This window comes from Boleophthalmus pectinirostris, unplaced genomic scaffold (genome assembly GCF_026225935.1).
Source record: "Boleophthalmus pectinirostris isolate CB_2022bp ecotype Guang Dong unplaced genomic scaffold, ASM2622593v1 HiC_scaffold_5, whole genome shotgun sequence".
NCBI lineage: Eukaryota > Metazoa > Chordata > Actinopteri > Gobiiformes > Gobiidae > Boleophthalmus > Boleophthalmus pectinirostris.
In genome coordinates this window covers 21,648,498-21,664,018 of record NW_026571404.1, presented here as the reverse complement: position 1 = coordinate 21,664,018, position 15,521 = coordinate 21,648,498, and the positions used below count along the sequence as shown (strand labels likewise).

The window sequence follows — 15,521 nt, the reverse complement described above, 5'->3', positions numbered from 1 at the left end:
TGCAAAAAAAGAGATCTTAAGTACACAGTTATTAGGAATAATTTTAATATATTCTTGTTGGTCACATCTTACAGTGTTGACAGTGTCTGCAGAGTGTCAAAGGCTCCAGGAGTTATGGTGGTCAGCTGATTGTCATACAGAGAGAGCAGACGGACATTGTGCAGTCCAGTGAAGCTGTCGTTGTGCACACAGCTGATCTTATTGTTCCTCAGCATTCTAACAGAATGATCTGCATTAGCATTAGCTTTCTATATCTATTTACATGCCTTTGTTTTTATACTTACAACATACGTAGACCCTCCAGACCCCGGAACATCCCACTACGAACAGAATCAATCTGATTGGCTGTGAGGTGCAGCTCATTCACTGAGGATGCACCTTCAAAGGCCCCATCTTCAATCTCAGTGATTTTGTTGTTGCTGAGGTTGCTGTGAACAAGATGACAATCGCAATCAGTATGAAGATAAAAATTATGGAAAAACTTGATTTTGTTCAAATTTAAACTCACATTTTTTTCAGCTGGGAAAGATTTTTGAACACTCCAGTTGCCTCCAGAACTGTGATCTCATTATTATTTAAGCGACTGGGGGAAAAAAAAGATTGTGAAGACTAAACAATTTACAGACAATGCTTTGTAAAAATCTACACTTTGAAATTCCTTTAACTGGTCTCTGCTCAACAATGAGTTTAAAAGCAGCCTTACAGTTCAGCAGTGGATGCAGGGATGTGCTCAGGAATCTTGGAGAGCTTTAGGTTGGAGCAGTCCACGACATTGGACTCACAGCGACACTTCAGAGGACACACTGGATCACTGTTACAAGCGTTATTCAGACGGGTGTCCTCTGCACCTTTAAGATGTAATACATAATACTATGATAAAAATAATCCACATATTTAATAGAACCATGTCAAATGTACAGGGGCACACCTTCCCCCATGACGCCCCAGTCACGCAGCCCTGTCCCTAAAAGCTGACTCAATGTCCTGTTCTGACCTTAACCGCAAAACTTTAACTCCGAGAGCCCTAAAGAGTCTCTGATGCTCTGATGAGCTCAGAGAGTTATTTTAGACAAGTAGGAGCACTGGCCTGTAAAGAACAGCAGCACAGGCAGTGAGACAGGGATGCCAAAGAAGATTTGGACAGCCGGCTTCAGTGATGCAGAGCACCTTAGAGAGAGAAAGAGAGAAAGAGAGAAAGAGAGAGAGAGAGAGAGAGAGAGAGAGAGAGAGAGAGAGAGAGAGAGAGAGAGAGAGAGAGAGAGGAGAGGGAGGGGAGGGGGGGGGGGGGGGGTTGGGTGCAACAGACAGGTGGAATAAAGAAGAGATAGAAGACACCGGAGACAGCAGAGTGGCAGCTAGAAGTGACCTGACTTTGAAAAGGTGGTGCATGGTAAAAAAGTGTGCTCTAGGTTACATCATTGCGTCTTAATAATGGAGCAGCTTTGGGAGTGGCTTGTGACAGTGAGTGGGTGTGTGTATTACGTCTGTAGCTACATTGCTATTCTGTGAACAATTTTTCCTGTAAGGACTATCATCGCCAGCATCCTGAACCTATAGAAAGTCAACATTACAGTCAGAGATCTTGTTCCTGTTCATTATAATACACACAGTCTCTTTAATAACTAGTACACTAACTACCCCTTTATTATTTGTGTCCATCATGAAAATGTGCTTTCTACCAGAAAGACAAACTTTGATCTCAAAATGCAAAAAAAGCTGGGAAAGCTTTAGAGTCATTTCCTCCATCATAACTGCAGAATAGAGACACTTTTACAATGAGCAGAGGAAACACAGCAGAAACCATCAGGCTTCCCTCTCAGAGGTGCACCATGACTCATCACTGTAGTCACCGAGGCTCCCTGCAGCGCTCTCATTATAAATGCATTATGGAGTTCCCTGGAACATCAATGAGTTATGTTGACACACTGTGGATTTAATTTGCATCATTTTCAGCAGATAATATTTTTTCCAAAGTGTATATTTAGATAGAAAAGGAGAGATGCTCCTTTTTATTTTTTTATTTGTTTGCAAATAATAATATCCTAAGATCCGCTGATATGAATATGGGTCCTCTGGGTTTTATTTATTAATAAGTTAAGTTTTCTCTCTAACACACAAGTATATTTTGCTTCTCATTTGTACATCTCTGCCTCCTCACGTTCTCCCCTGTGTGTGTGTGTGACAGTGTCAAAACAAAGAGGAGCCTCCTCTGGTCTTGAGGAGCTCACGAACCAGAGCTGACTCAAAATTATGCATTCACTTCCACCAAACTATGATATGGCCTATATGGCCTCATTTACTGTTGTCTCATAAAAAAATGAAAAAAAACCAAAAACAAAAAACAGACAGACAGAAAAATAATATTTTGTAAGTTACGCATCTCTATATCAAAAATGCATAACTGATAATGGAATAACCTGAAAAAGAATGGAAGATGTTTGTAAGCCACTTACCAGGGATTGTGTACTGCTCTTTGGCTGTGATGGAAAAAAGAGGGTTGGATGTCAGTGACCATGACATAGCAGCAATGTTGCTATGCTTTAGTATGTCATATATATTCAATATATATGATACACAATGGATATAACATTTCAAACAGAGCTAGCTCTGTGGTTAGTGGTATAAAAAACATGAATGGATACAGTGACAAATTGAAATTAAAAAAACACAACTGTCATAATGGCACAAGGCATGGACAACAGATACTGAGGTGCAAGCATAGATGAAGGAGAAGAGGGTCAGAAAAGGCACAAAGAAACCTGAGAGCCATCAGTCCAGAGAGAGGGAGGCTAACAGGAGGCAGAGGAGGGCAAAAGCCAAAGCAATGCTGGGCACATGATGTCAGCATAGTGTGGTCTGAATGTGAAACCAGACACACTAAGCAGTAATGTAAAGTGACATGAGGAAACTGCTAATGAATGTTTAGTAATACAGATCAGAGAGCTATAGAAAATGCCAAAACTGATCAGTGAACAGAAAAGAGAAAAAACCCACTTGAAAATAAGTGTAGTTTAAAAGGGTGAAGCAAAAGTCTGTCTGAAAGGAGAGCCTACCTGAGCAGCGAAATTTCTTGCTCTTAATTTGTCCAATACGTTTGTTGGCGAGGCGGCGAGGGCTGGCACACCGGGCACCACTTGTCTCAATGGGGTTTGTACGCAGGTAGTCAGCAAGCCATTTGAGGTTACAATCACAAATAAAAGGGTTCTGGGCCAGGTGGCTAGAGAAAAAAAACATCTTTATGAAACTTTGAATATTAGATGTTAGAGTGTGCTTTCTGTATAAAATCTCTAACTGTTGAGGTCTGCAGTAAGTTATGTACTGTGTATGAGTATATATGTACTGTGTTCTGTTTTAATTATATCACTGGTTTATGGTGAATGATGTTGGGTGGGATGCTGTTCCGTAACTGTGCATGTTTGATCTGCCTGTGCAACTCACAGTGTCTGTATAGCTCTGAGTGAAGTGAAGGTGCCCTTGGCGAGGCTTTGGATCTTGTTGTCATACAATGAGAGCAGTGAGAGATTCTGCAGATCTTGGAAGGTGTTGGCACGTACGCAGTGAATCTTATTGGCATTCAGCAACCTGGAAAAAACAGGAAAGAAGAGGAGTAGGGCAGAGGAAGGAGGCACCTGTCAACGCTTCTTTAAACAGCCATTCATTATGCATTCTACTGTATCTAGAAAACTATGCACAGATACTAAGTTTATCTGAAGGTTATAGCTCATACAGTGAAAGGTGTAAAGATTTGTAGGTACTGGGCCTGCAGAGTATCAGCTCAAAAAGAATGCTCTACTTACAGCAGTTGAAGGGCATACAGGCCGTCAAACACCCCCTTGGGCAGGTCCGTGATTTTATTTCCATATAGCACACTGGCAAATCACAATACACACACGTCATTTACATAAGGTCTACAACCACACACAAAATACTTGTTTACACAGGCTGCTCTGTTGCTACTCACAGAGAGTTGAGTGAGCGCAGTCCCTGGAAGGCATCAGGAGCAATCTCAGAAATCTGGTTGTTGCTCAGGTCTCTGTTTGAGAGAAAAGACTCAGTAAATAACTGTCTGGCAAAGGAAACAGAGGCCTGGGGTGAACATTGCATGATCTGGATGAACTAGAATTCTTTATTTAAAAGGGTAAATGAAGCACAGCATCTTAATGTTGTTAATGGAGTCCTCAGGTTCTATCTGCAGGATAACCACAGCATGTTTATGTACATGCAACTGTTGAGACAGACGAGAAAGACGGATGAAGAGAAAGGTAATGGAGCATGTGGACTGAAGTCTAAATGACAAGAGACCTTTAAAAAAGTCATGTGGTAAAGAAGAGGAATATTTTCTCATTTGGGGGTAAATGTTAAGTAAGAAGCCATTTGTCTTCCTGCATGGCCAGCAACTTTCCTGGAAAAAGAAGCAATGCACAGCAGACAAAATGTGTGTGTGTGTAAACTCTATCCCTGTCCCAGTGTTAAAGACAGGTTCATGTGAAGGTCGTGCAAACTGAGCCAAGGTCAGTGTGTGCGGCTCTTTACAGCTCAGGGGGGCTCTCATTAAATGGCTTTACACAGGTAAGCACCCTGACAAGGCATGCCTTCCCATTATACTGTTTAAAATACTGGATATAAGCTACTTCTCTGAGTCATGACAGTGTCTGACATGATCTACGAGGCTGTCTACACATCGACTTGGACACATGACAAGCAGCCGCAGGGCCAGCTGAAACAACACTAACACGTGGCCATGAATTTTTGTTGCTAAATGTGGAATCAGTGCAACGGTAGCAGGTCAGGATCATATAACACTAGCAGCATGTGTATATTTTATGAAAAGCAAATGGACAAGTGAATTTCTGAAAAACTATTGCTCAAGAAAAAAGGTCTGCTTTCCATTTGCAGATTTTGCATTCATCGCTGCTGTGCGGCGCTAATGTATGTGCAGGATCAAGGTTTAAGACCAACTTTGGAGTCACAGAGGAAAAATGTTTCTGCTGTTATTTTAGTTTAGTTGACTGTCTGGAGTGAGTTGGGTTTTCTCAATTGCCCGTATCCAAACTATTAAAGCTGCCGGGTCAGTGTCAGGAGAACGAAAGAGGACAGTTTTATTACTTATTATTTATCCATCAATATGGAAATGTTTTGTCTCTGGAAAGTTTTTAACTGTACAAAATATTTACCTTATGTGAACTTATATTTGTTTGTGCCCAAAGAAACCAAACACCAATGTTGCCCATCTGTGTGTGGCTTTGTTGTGTGTAACTATTGGACAGTGTAACTCTGAATGTGCGGCCCCTGGGACAGATTTGGCTCCTGAGGCAGCAGCATGTCAAGGTGGACTTCTGGAGTGGGCCTGTCTTCAGCCTGTCATATGTACCACAGGTTGAGCACACAGACAAAGATGACAGCTACTGTCACGGGAAAACCAGGGCAACAACATAGATGATGGCTGCAATGCAAGGTTTTAAATTTCCAATCTCAACAACAGGATTTTTTTTCCCCAAATAGACAAAATAAATACTTGTTTCTTAGCAGAGAAGCCAAATGTTGCTTCTTTTTTCCACTTCTTGTTCACTTGTGCATTATTTAGCCCTGAGGTAGTGTACTGCTGTACTTACATCCTACGCAGCTTCTTGTATGGAGAGAAAGCTCCAGGAGGAATGGACTTGATCCCATTCTGCTCCAGACGTCTAGCGGAAACAGAGGAGAAAAGCCAATATTATCAGTTAAACAAACAATAGATGTTTCTATAGCAACTACTCACACTCCCTGACCTCTGGCCTTTGCTGATTGGCCTGATTATGTTATGAAGATCTATTCCACAGCTGTAATGCATATTGGAGTCATAACATCCTCAAAAGCAATAAACAGTGCAGAGCTAATATGCAGTGGAGGTTGGAAGACTGTGCAGAACAATATTTAAAGTTTCCAGCTCATGCAAGACTTACAGTCTTATTTTTACAATATACTGCTTTATTCTCAAAGCTTTTACCAAACTGATTAAAAAAAGGACTTCTTTGGTTTACTTTTTGCCAGTAAAGCTACGAGCACAGGTTGATGAGAAAAAGCTCAGACAAATATTTCAGCGAGACATACACAAATATACATTTGTTCATTTGGGACTGAGCAGTCCTAAGGCGTAATCAGCCTCATATGGGTGTAGGGAAACAGACATCTAAAGCCCATTAGTGCTAGCGTGCCTGAGTCGACGTAAGTGTGCTGGCTGCTACTTGGGACGGATCTTAGGCCAGACCAATTCCCTGGTGGACCCAGCAAAGGGCTGTTTATCTGCAGGTCAGTTCACAGCTTTTAAAACTGTCCTTAACAAGGTTTAGCGGGGCCCAGAGGGAGCCAGCTGCAGCCTTGTCCTTTGGCCTTGGAATGGCAAAAACCAGCCTAAGAACTGTATCATGTCCAATAGGCCAATGTGTGGGGTGGAGGGTCAGTGGTTAGGGCTAAGCTAGTGGATGTAAAAACACAATTTAAGATAAAAACATGTCACACTACTCAACATTCCTTTCCAGCCAAAAAAAAAAAATCTTCCATAAGAATGTGTCCAGCCTGGTTTCTGTTTCACTTAAGAATAATAATGAAAACCAAAGCTTTAATTCATTGAGATAAATGTTTTGTTAAACACAAGCCACAACCACTTCACATTATTTTCGATGTGACAAAATCCTCTTTAAATGACTCCTCTTCATAAGCAGTATTCCTCCTTCAGTGAGCAGTTTGACATTCTCAGGATAGCAGTGATTCCAGACCACAGATTCTTGTGGTGGCCATGCTTCTCCTCAGTCTGTTTCAGTCCGGCTGTGTGTGGATTTACAGTGGACTGACAGCTCTGTGGTTCCTCTGCCCTCACCATGCGGCCGAGGAGAGGGCCAAGTGGCTTTAGCGCCTTCTCTCATCAACCAGTCTGGCTGACTGGTCCAAACCAGTCTGGCAATCTGCACATTCAGACCCTCTCTCCTCTGTGTACAGTTCAACTTATGGTATTTCAGCCAGTGGAGCTGAGGGCTGTCTGTCTGCACACTCAATGCTTCTGCACCAGTTTAAGAAGAGCATTTAAAGAATAGTTGCTTATACTGTGTATAAAGCAATACACCAATTCATTCATTTAGTCATCAACATATAATTTGAATTAGTAGTGCAAAAATGTCTGATGCCTACTCATCAACATAATCCTCCATGTCAGACATTGTTATTACTTGATATGAACAAACTGCTAAATCTCTGATGCTGTCTCAGTTGACAAATAAAGAAACAGTGAGAGTTGCCTTGGACTGCACGATCAATGTTTCTAATCCAATTTACCCAACCAAACATTTGTGTGTGTGTCTGTGTGCGTGTTTGTGTCGGCTCAATCAATGTTCTTCATCCTTTTCATTAGTGCTAGAGCATGGTTTTCATTATGGGGAAACACATTATGCCTGTGGGTATTAACCAAACATGTGTGTGTGCGTCACAAATGGATGGCAGGACCGCAGCGGCGGATGAAAGGCAAGGGCACTTTTACAGCATAGTTCAGTTATTGCAGATGGAGACTTTGGTGCATAATCATGTGTTGTGGTTGTGTTTGGGTTAACTGGGCCTGGTCTCACAAAAGTGGAGTACAGAAAGCGGCTCACATCCCACCAGCTATAAACACAGTGGCATTCATTAGGAGCGAACAGGGCACCAAGGCTGAGGCTCTGATTTGTACATAACGAGGGCCGCATGTGTGCATTTGTGTGTGTATGCTTTTGTGATCTCATTACCGAGATATTACACATTCAAGCCCAGCAGTTCAAATTCTTTATCATTGAAATTTTATAATGAACTGCAAAGATCAGACCAACCATACTTAATTATGGAGTGGTGTCTTCTCTCTTTGCTAAAATTCAAGCCTTTGGTCAGAAAGTCAATCTGAGAAGAGTAAAACATCCTTCTGCTGCAGGACACTCATTTGAATTAAAAGGCACATTGGGGGCTGATTAAGACCATATGTGCCACTAAAAAATATATATATATATACAAAAAATAGAGAGATCTAAAATTCTCTCTCATATGACACCACATGTTATGACTGTAATAAATCTCCAATCAGATGTACAGTATGTTTTAATTATTTAATTGTGCATTTTCCATTGTGTAACTTTTCTGGTGGAGGGTCAGTCAAATGCTTTTCTCCAAGGAGATCATTGCTTTGTCTGGAATGTTTCACAGTTTCGTATTAAGCCTTTTTATCTTCATGAAGAACAAACCAGACCAGGTAACAAGTCAGATCTGTAGAGAGGCAACTCCGCTTACAGGAGTCAGGATGCATGTATTTTTGAACTATAAAACCACTTGTAATTGAATAAATGTAAGGCAGAGCTGTTTAAAGTCTGTGAAACATTCCATGCAAATCAATAACATATCCATAGAAACGGAAGGCGACAGACCCCCAACCAAAAAGTTACATAGTGCACATTACTGACCAACTAGAGCATGTTTTGGGTTAAATCTGCAATTTCACTATTAGGACCATATATAGCTGTCAGCAGAGAGTCCAAACCAGGGTATTTAGCACAGCAGCTGAAATGGGTCAGGGCTGTTGAGGAACATGCGATCTGTGACTTCCATGAAGCTGAGTATTTATAAACAGCCCAAGAGGAGGAGGAGACCCAGAAATCCACTGCCTTTAGTCTAATGTGGAATATCATGCCAGTACCTTCCATTCATTAGTGGTACATTTTTAGGGTTTCTGAGTAATAATGAGACATTTATTTTACCCTAGGATGAATGCTATAAATTAGGAAAGGACAGGCGGTAGTTGGTAGCCCTAAAACATATTCTATACATCACTGAATATCAAAGGAACAAGAAACATCTATCTAGAGCTTTTGTAACATGCATACAGCTCATTGAAAATTCACAATCGCTGAGTTTAGTCTGACAGATGGTTATGTGAGCTTACATTTCAGCCATTGTCTCAGGCAGGTTTGCAGGGATGGCTGTTAAACCTTTGCCTCGACAGTCCACGATGTTATTGCTGCATGTGCACATAGCGGGACAGGAGCCTCCCCCGGTGCTGCAGGGCTGAGGGCTTGAAGACTCTTGGTGACCTGGCAAAGAGGAACATTACATAAGGAGAAGGTTATGGAGAAGGAGAGATGAAGACAGGTTTAGTCCTTTTCCATTATTCTTGCCAAAAACTTCTTCTGCCATATCAACTTTAAAAGATAATTTTGACATTGAAAAGAGTGAAAGATTCTGCTCTTCACTATGGTGCAAAGTCATACACAGTCGAAACTCAGTCACAAAGAAACTGGGTTACCTATCAAAAGCATGTGGCTTTATTGAGAGGGGAAGAAAGACATGAATAATAGAGTCGGAGCGTCCCAATAACATTCATTGATCTCTTGTTGCAGATTCTGCATTCTCTGAGGAATGCTTTTCTGCACATTCAGCTCCATAACCCCCATCTCTGCACCTCAATATATTCTCAAACGATTCAAATTTTGCCATTTGCATACAAAGCATGCAAGGCAGGCAGCCTCATTTCTCTAGATACGCTTCATTCCCATGGAGGGTCCACTTTATTCAAAATGTTTGTAATTCAATATGTGTGCAACTACACATTCAAATTAAGAAATTATAATGAATGTAACTTACAGATTACTTACAAGAGTTACTATTATGCATACAACCCACTAGTCCACATGTCAGCAAAAACAATATAATCATATTAATTATATAATGTTAATAATGTGTGTGTAAAAACAGATTACTCTAACCACAAGCATGGTTTGAACCCCATAGTCACCAAGTGCGTGTGACTGGAGGTCCTATGATGTGGAAGCTGAGCTTTGACAGATCTGGGATCAGGTGTAGGCCAAAGCATAGCTCCATTCTGATCTAACATGGCACATTTGACAGGCCTGGGATCAAGGAAAGTGCAGTGCACAGCTGGAGCGGGCTTAACAGTGACAGCTGTCTGACAGCCAGTGTCAGAGAGAGGCGTTTGAAAACTCCATGCTCTTCACCATCGCCATTATGCTCGGCTTCTGCACATTTACCTTGTTTCAAGGTTTTCTTATATACTGCCCGTCATTACACTTCATTGGGTATTGCATTACACAAAACCTCCTTCTTCTTAAATCCCTCCCCATTGGCAATAAATTATTTAGTTTGTATCCTGAAGACCAGGTTTTTGTTATATCTTAAATGTGTTTTGAATAAAATATAACTGTTTAGCACTTAATGATCAACAGTGTGGATATGTTGGGGCATTATACAGTGGTATTATATAGCAGATGCACAGTGGAATTTCATTAAACAATATAATGCTCCCTACTCCTGACTGCCATGCTCAGAACATAACTTCTGCCTTTTCACTTATTCAACAGTAGCAGCACTCTGGCCCAAATCCCCCCAGGTGGTCTGGTCAGGACAGACAAAGGAACAGCTAAAACTGTGCATGCGTGTCCATTTTTAGTCATATCTTCACTGGGAGTTCTGCCATGGTCACTTATACATTTAAACAATAGCCATATGGATAATTAAATTTATTCCAATAGGATTTATTCTAATAAATTTTGGAAACTACTATGTGTTGTTGTGATTGACCTACATATTTCGATCCTGGGACACACACACTTTCACAAAACAGTCCTTGCAGGTGGTGTGAAGATGCAGTGTCCTTGAGGGAAGGGGAGGCTCATGGTGTTTTTCTTTGTCCCAATATGATAAACCTGGTGCTCACCATGTACTCAAAGTTTCTTTACACAAACATGATGTGCTAGGACATGTAGGCCATAACAATTCTGCAGTGAAGAAGTGTTAAAATACAAAAGGTGGTCTCAGCGTGAGCTTTCTGGTTTTATAAATGTTTAGAGGATTTCCCTGGGAACCCTTCACTGTGTAAACACATAAAGAGGCCAAAAGAATAAGATACAGGCGAGCTGACAGGTGGCTGCCAGGTGAGAGGCCTGACATGGTAAAGGGAAGAGGAGCATAGGAAAAGATGAGTAGCAATGCTTTCATAAAACTGTGATGTAATGTACCTGAACATGTGAACTCATGCTTTTGCACTTCAGCCACATTCAGGCCTCTGAGCTCTGCAGGTCCAGTGCACTGAGTGAACAGCCCAATGGTGGGTCTCTGCCTGAGCCACTGGGCCAGCCAGGCCAGATGACAGTCACAGTTGAGATTGTTGGAGTGGAGACGGCTGAAACAAATAGAAACAAAACCACCTGGTGAGTGCCATTTAGAGACCTTCTCAGAATTCTAATTTGAGGTGTTTTGTTCTATCATAGAGCTCATCGTGTTGTACCTCTAGGCAAAACTGGGCCCTAAATGAGACAGGCCATGGTTGATTGTAAATGGCACATTCTAAAGGCAGAATGCTTAAGAGGCCTTTTCAAAACCCAATAGTCCAAACACAGCAGCCCTGGAATGCTGCGCTGGTTCAGAATAACTCATTGTGGTGCAGTGGACCTCTGGAGCACCAACCTCTGTGTTTAGACACTTAGAGCACACAAACAGCACGGCCCCACGGAGCGCAAGGACGCTCAAATATGCACCACAAGAATGGTGCAGGCGCAGCAGAAAAAGCATAATTGTTTTAATTGGTACATAATTTCAGATTCAGTAGACGACATATGTTGTGCATTAACCTCCGGAGGCCATTTACATCTATCTAGTGTTCATTTTGTGTGATTTAGACAAAGGGAATACAGACCCTTGGCATGGCTACAGTCTGTGGTTGTGGCACACTCCCAACAGCACATGGAATTGCAGGAGCTATCTGTGAAATCATATGGGTTTACCCCACTGTGGACTGCCACATCTGGACAGTAATGTGTTTTGATATGTTTAAGAATATGTCTAGAAAAATGGAGCACTGCAATGGGAATTGTGTGACTTACAAGGTTCGTAGTTTAGGCATGTGGTTAAAGCTGGAGACAGGGATGCTGCTGATGTTGTTGTTGTTTAGTGTTCTGTAAGAAAAAAGTTAGGGTTAATGAAATGAATCTACTCTATAGAAACACAGCATAAATTACTTTTGCCTTCAAAGCCTTCCCCCATTTTTACATCATTTCCCCATTTCCCTTTGTGGCATCCCGCTGAGAATATGAAAACACAGATGGAACCTCCACACCTCCTACGCATTCTGACAAGCAACAATGCCAATTCACATGCAAGAAGCATCTGCTTTATGCAATTACACAAATATAAGACCCCAGCTATAGTCAGGAGTCAAGCCATCTCAATGAAACAAATAAAACATTTAGAGTTTTGTCTTTAATACAATGGCCCAAAGGTTGAGGTTGGCGATGTCAAGATAAAAAAAAAGTTACAATTATTGTGAGAAGAAAAAACACGTTTTCACCAAATTCACCAAACAACTGTAAAATCTAACCAGCATCATGAAATTAAACTTTCAAAATAATCCAGTTATGCTCCTGTGTGCCCCTGTCTGCTCCTGTCTGTTAAGTTAATGTGACACAAACAGATAAAACAACACTTCATGCTTACTTTTTTGTATACGGATTAAACTGCAATGATTTAATTTAGCTCCAAAATTATTATTTTATAGCTCTTATGATTACACTGTGACTTGAATAAGCACTATTAGCAATTAACCGAATAATCCTGATATCCTTAGTTAACAGCGGGGATAAAGAGCTAACCACTGGAAACAAACATTCAGTATAGTTCATAAAAGGATCTACCATGAAGGTTATATTTGAATGGCTTTGTTGATTAAGATACTCTGAGCTCCATTGCCTCAGGGTGGATGGGGCGCTGATAAAAGAGTGGGTGGAGTCGATGTGATGGAGGGGGAACTGTGCTGTCAACTGTGTGGAACAAGGAGTTAATGACGCCTGGTATAAAAAAATGCAGGGCCCTCATGCTGCTCTATAAGGTATTTTAGTATAATAACACAGGGAACTGAAATTAGAGAGGAAAGTGCTATGTGCAAACACTGAAAAACACAACAAAACATTATCTTTGTTTATCGTTTTGCCAACTAACTTCACACAGGGCAGTCAGCATAGATATTACATGGATATTGGATCAGTCTGCACCATACTGTTCCTATCTAAAGAATGTCCCAAGGCTTTTAAGACACTTACAACAGGCAGAGACAGTTATTAAGAACTGAATAGGGATAGGAAATAAACAATAATATCACTTATTGTGGTAAAAAGGGTAGACAGTTGTAGTGTGTTTACATGCGGGAATTGTATCGGGTTAAGGTATGTGTTGAATGGTTTAGTAGTATAATCATAGTAATAACATATGGGGTGAAACATAATAATCACAAACCTATCAATTCTACCAATCTGAAGGGGAAAAGTACCAGATTGGGGACTCTGTAATTAACTTTAAAAATCACTAAAACCAGAATTCTTTGGTGTGGTTTATTTGTCAAAACAGGCAAAGGTTAATTATTTAAACAATATCAAAGTTCTCAATATGGCATTCATTCAAACAGCTATGCACCAAAGTTTAACAACGTTAAGGTAGTTAAATGTGGGTGTTCAACTCTAATCAGTCATTCATAGTGCATTTTGTATAATTGTGAAAATCACCAACAGAGATATTTGCCATTATATCACCAGAATGAGTAGAAAAAAAGCTATTATCCATGATGTTATCTTCTATATCATTGTTTTTTTCACTGATAAAAAAGGACAATACTATGAAACCAAATCAAATTATAGTTATTAATATTGTAGCATTTTTAAACTGTTTAATAATTATTGTGATATTATCATTAATCACAATTATTCTGGCCATGATAATCATGACACAAAATTTCTATATCATCCCATTCCAAGAAGTGAAATTGCAGAATCAAATAAAAATTATTGCAATACTGAAAATTTGTTAAATAATTCATGTTTCCTATGGAGTAACTTTTGTTAGCAACTAAAACTAAAATGGTGGCAGGTGACAGGGTTTATACAAGTGCTTGAAGGGAATATGCTGAGGGAAATAATAAAGCTTAAAACTTACAGCACTTCCAAACCTCTCAGCGCCCGAAAGGCTCCATCTTCAATGCAGGCGATGTGGTTTTTATCCAGCTGACTACACAGAAAAAAGAGTCGTTGTTATTGACAGACACTCTTGAGTTGTCCCTGCAGACTGGTTGTAATCGTCAGCACTGTAAATACAACACTGATGGACTATGGTAAATCAATATGGAGCTTGTAATCCTGAAGACGAGCTGCAATTGTTTAGCTGCATCACCCTTTGGCATACGATAACTGTACAGAGTGGGGACAAATCAGGGAGTGGAAAATCTATATAGGATAATAATACAAGAAAAAACGCATCATACTAACATATTTCTTAACATACATACATTTGTCAAAGCAAAAACTCACAGATTCTTGATGTCTGTGGCTCCTCTGAATGCTTTTCTGGGGATTGACTGGATCAAGTTCTCACTCAGATCTCTGTAAAAGACAAAAATAACACAATATTATACAATAAAGTGCCTATGACAGGTTAGATTACTCATTTTACTAAAACATGGTAAAGATCATTGTATATACGATTTTTGCAAAAGCATTCACACTTATAGATTTAAAATTTTTAGATTTAAAATTTGACTTCCTGTCTGGAAATTGTGACATTCCTTAACTGGTACCTGCAAAACTCCTCTAATGTACACAGAAATTATCTGACAGATGAAAATATAAGAAAACACCTTTGTTGAACCTCTTTGTTGAAGTAATGTTTAAAGTATCAGAAAAAACGTGTTTCTTATGTACAAATTTTGCCAAACCTTTGGACAGAACTATCCCTAGTGTGATGTCATAAATATGTTTGGATTCAACATTTCCTCATAAACTGCTTCTTGATATCTGTAAAACTATAATTTATATTTACAACAGGACCAAAGTAAGTCAAAATTTGAGAATCATGAAAACTTGCCATATGCACTTGTACAAGTTTTCTTTTTCTTTTTTTCTCATCACACATGGGATGTTTGACTTCTCACAGCCTTTAATCCTGTTATCATGCTATAACATGATTGGCTTGGAGTGATGTATACGCACTGCTAACAAGTTTGATTGGATTAGACACTGAGGTCGTGGGGGGTCGCGTCACAACTGTAGCTCTGTTCTGGGACAATGCATGCCCAGAAACCCCATGACAGCCCATAATGATGCTCTGTGGTATCTCTATGGTAATAAGCACACTGACTTTTCTCATTAACTTCCTACAAGAACAGCCACAGCACCCATGGAGTTTTGGCTGCACTTTTTTGTTCACTGAGTTTCAAGGATTTATTGTGGGGTTTGAACTCTTATGGCAGACAGCATATTAAATTTAGCAGCGCTACATTTCTGCATTTACACATCCCTAAAATGGCAAAGGACACATTTCTGTGGGAGACCATGCAGTATTTTACATAGTATGTGGTTGCGGCTGACTTTATGCAGAACTTAAACCATGTTCGATTCAAAATATTTGTTTTTTTTATTAGTTTAAAATATATTTCCACAAAAAATTCACACTAATCTTAGAAAAACAATTTCTTGTGA

General features: G+C 40.1%; 1 protein-coding gene across 1 annotated transcript in view; it reads right to left on the bottom strand.

Annotated features, from left to right (window-relative positions):
* The window catches only part of slit1a (slit homolog 1a (Drosophila)), a 58,187-nt gene that overhangs the window by 11,014 nt on the left and 31,652 nt on the right, over positions 1-15,521 (bottom strand). Inside the window, exons 5-19 of the mRNA XM_020921004.2 lie at positions 14,355-14,426; positions 13,984-14,055; positions 11,886-11,957; positions 11,022-11,185; positions 8,933-9,080; positions 5,613-5,684; positions 3,962-4,033; positions 3,798-3,869; positions 3,439-3,582; positions 3,054-3,217; positions 2,454-2,477; positions 704-848; positions 509-583; positions 285-428; positions 73-216 (exon numbers count right to left, since the gene is read on the bottom strand). Of these exons, the coding sequence (XP_020776663.1) occupies positions 73-216; positions 285-428; positions 509-583; positions 704-848; positions 2,454-2,477; positions 3,054-3,217; positions 3,439-3,582; positions 3,798-3,869; positions 3,962-4,033; positions 5,613-5,684; positions 8,933-9,080; positions 11,022-11,185; positions 11,886-11,957; positions 13,984-14,055; positions 14,355-14,426 (1,584 nt within the window). The remainder of the gene's footprint in view (positions 1-72; positions 217-284; positions 429-508; positions 584-703; positions 849-2,453; positions 2,478-3,053; positions 3,218-3,438; positions 3,583-3,797; positions 3,870-3,961; positions 4,034-5,612; positions 5,685-8,932; positions 9,081-11,021; positions 11,186-11,885; positions 11,958-13,983; positions 14,056-14,354; positions 14,427-15,521) is intronic.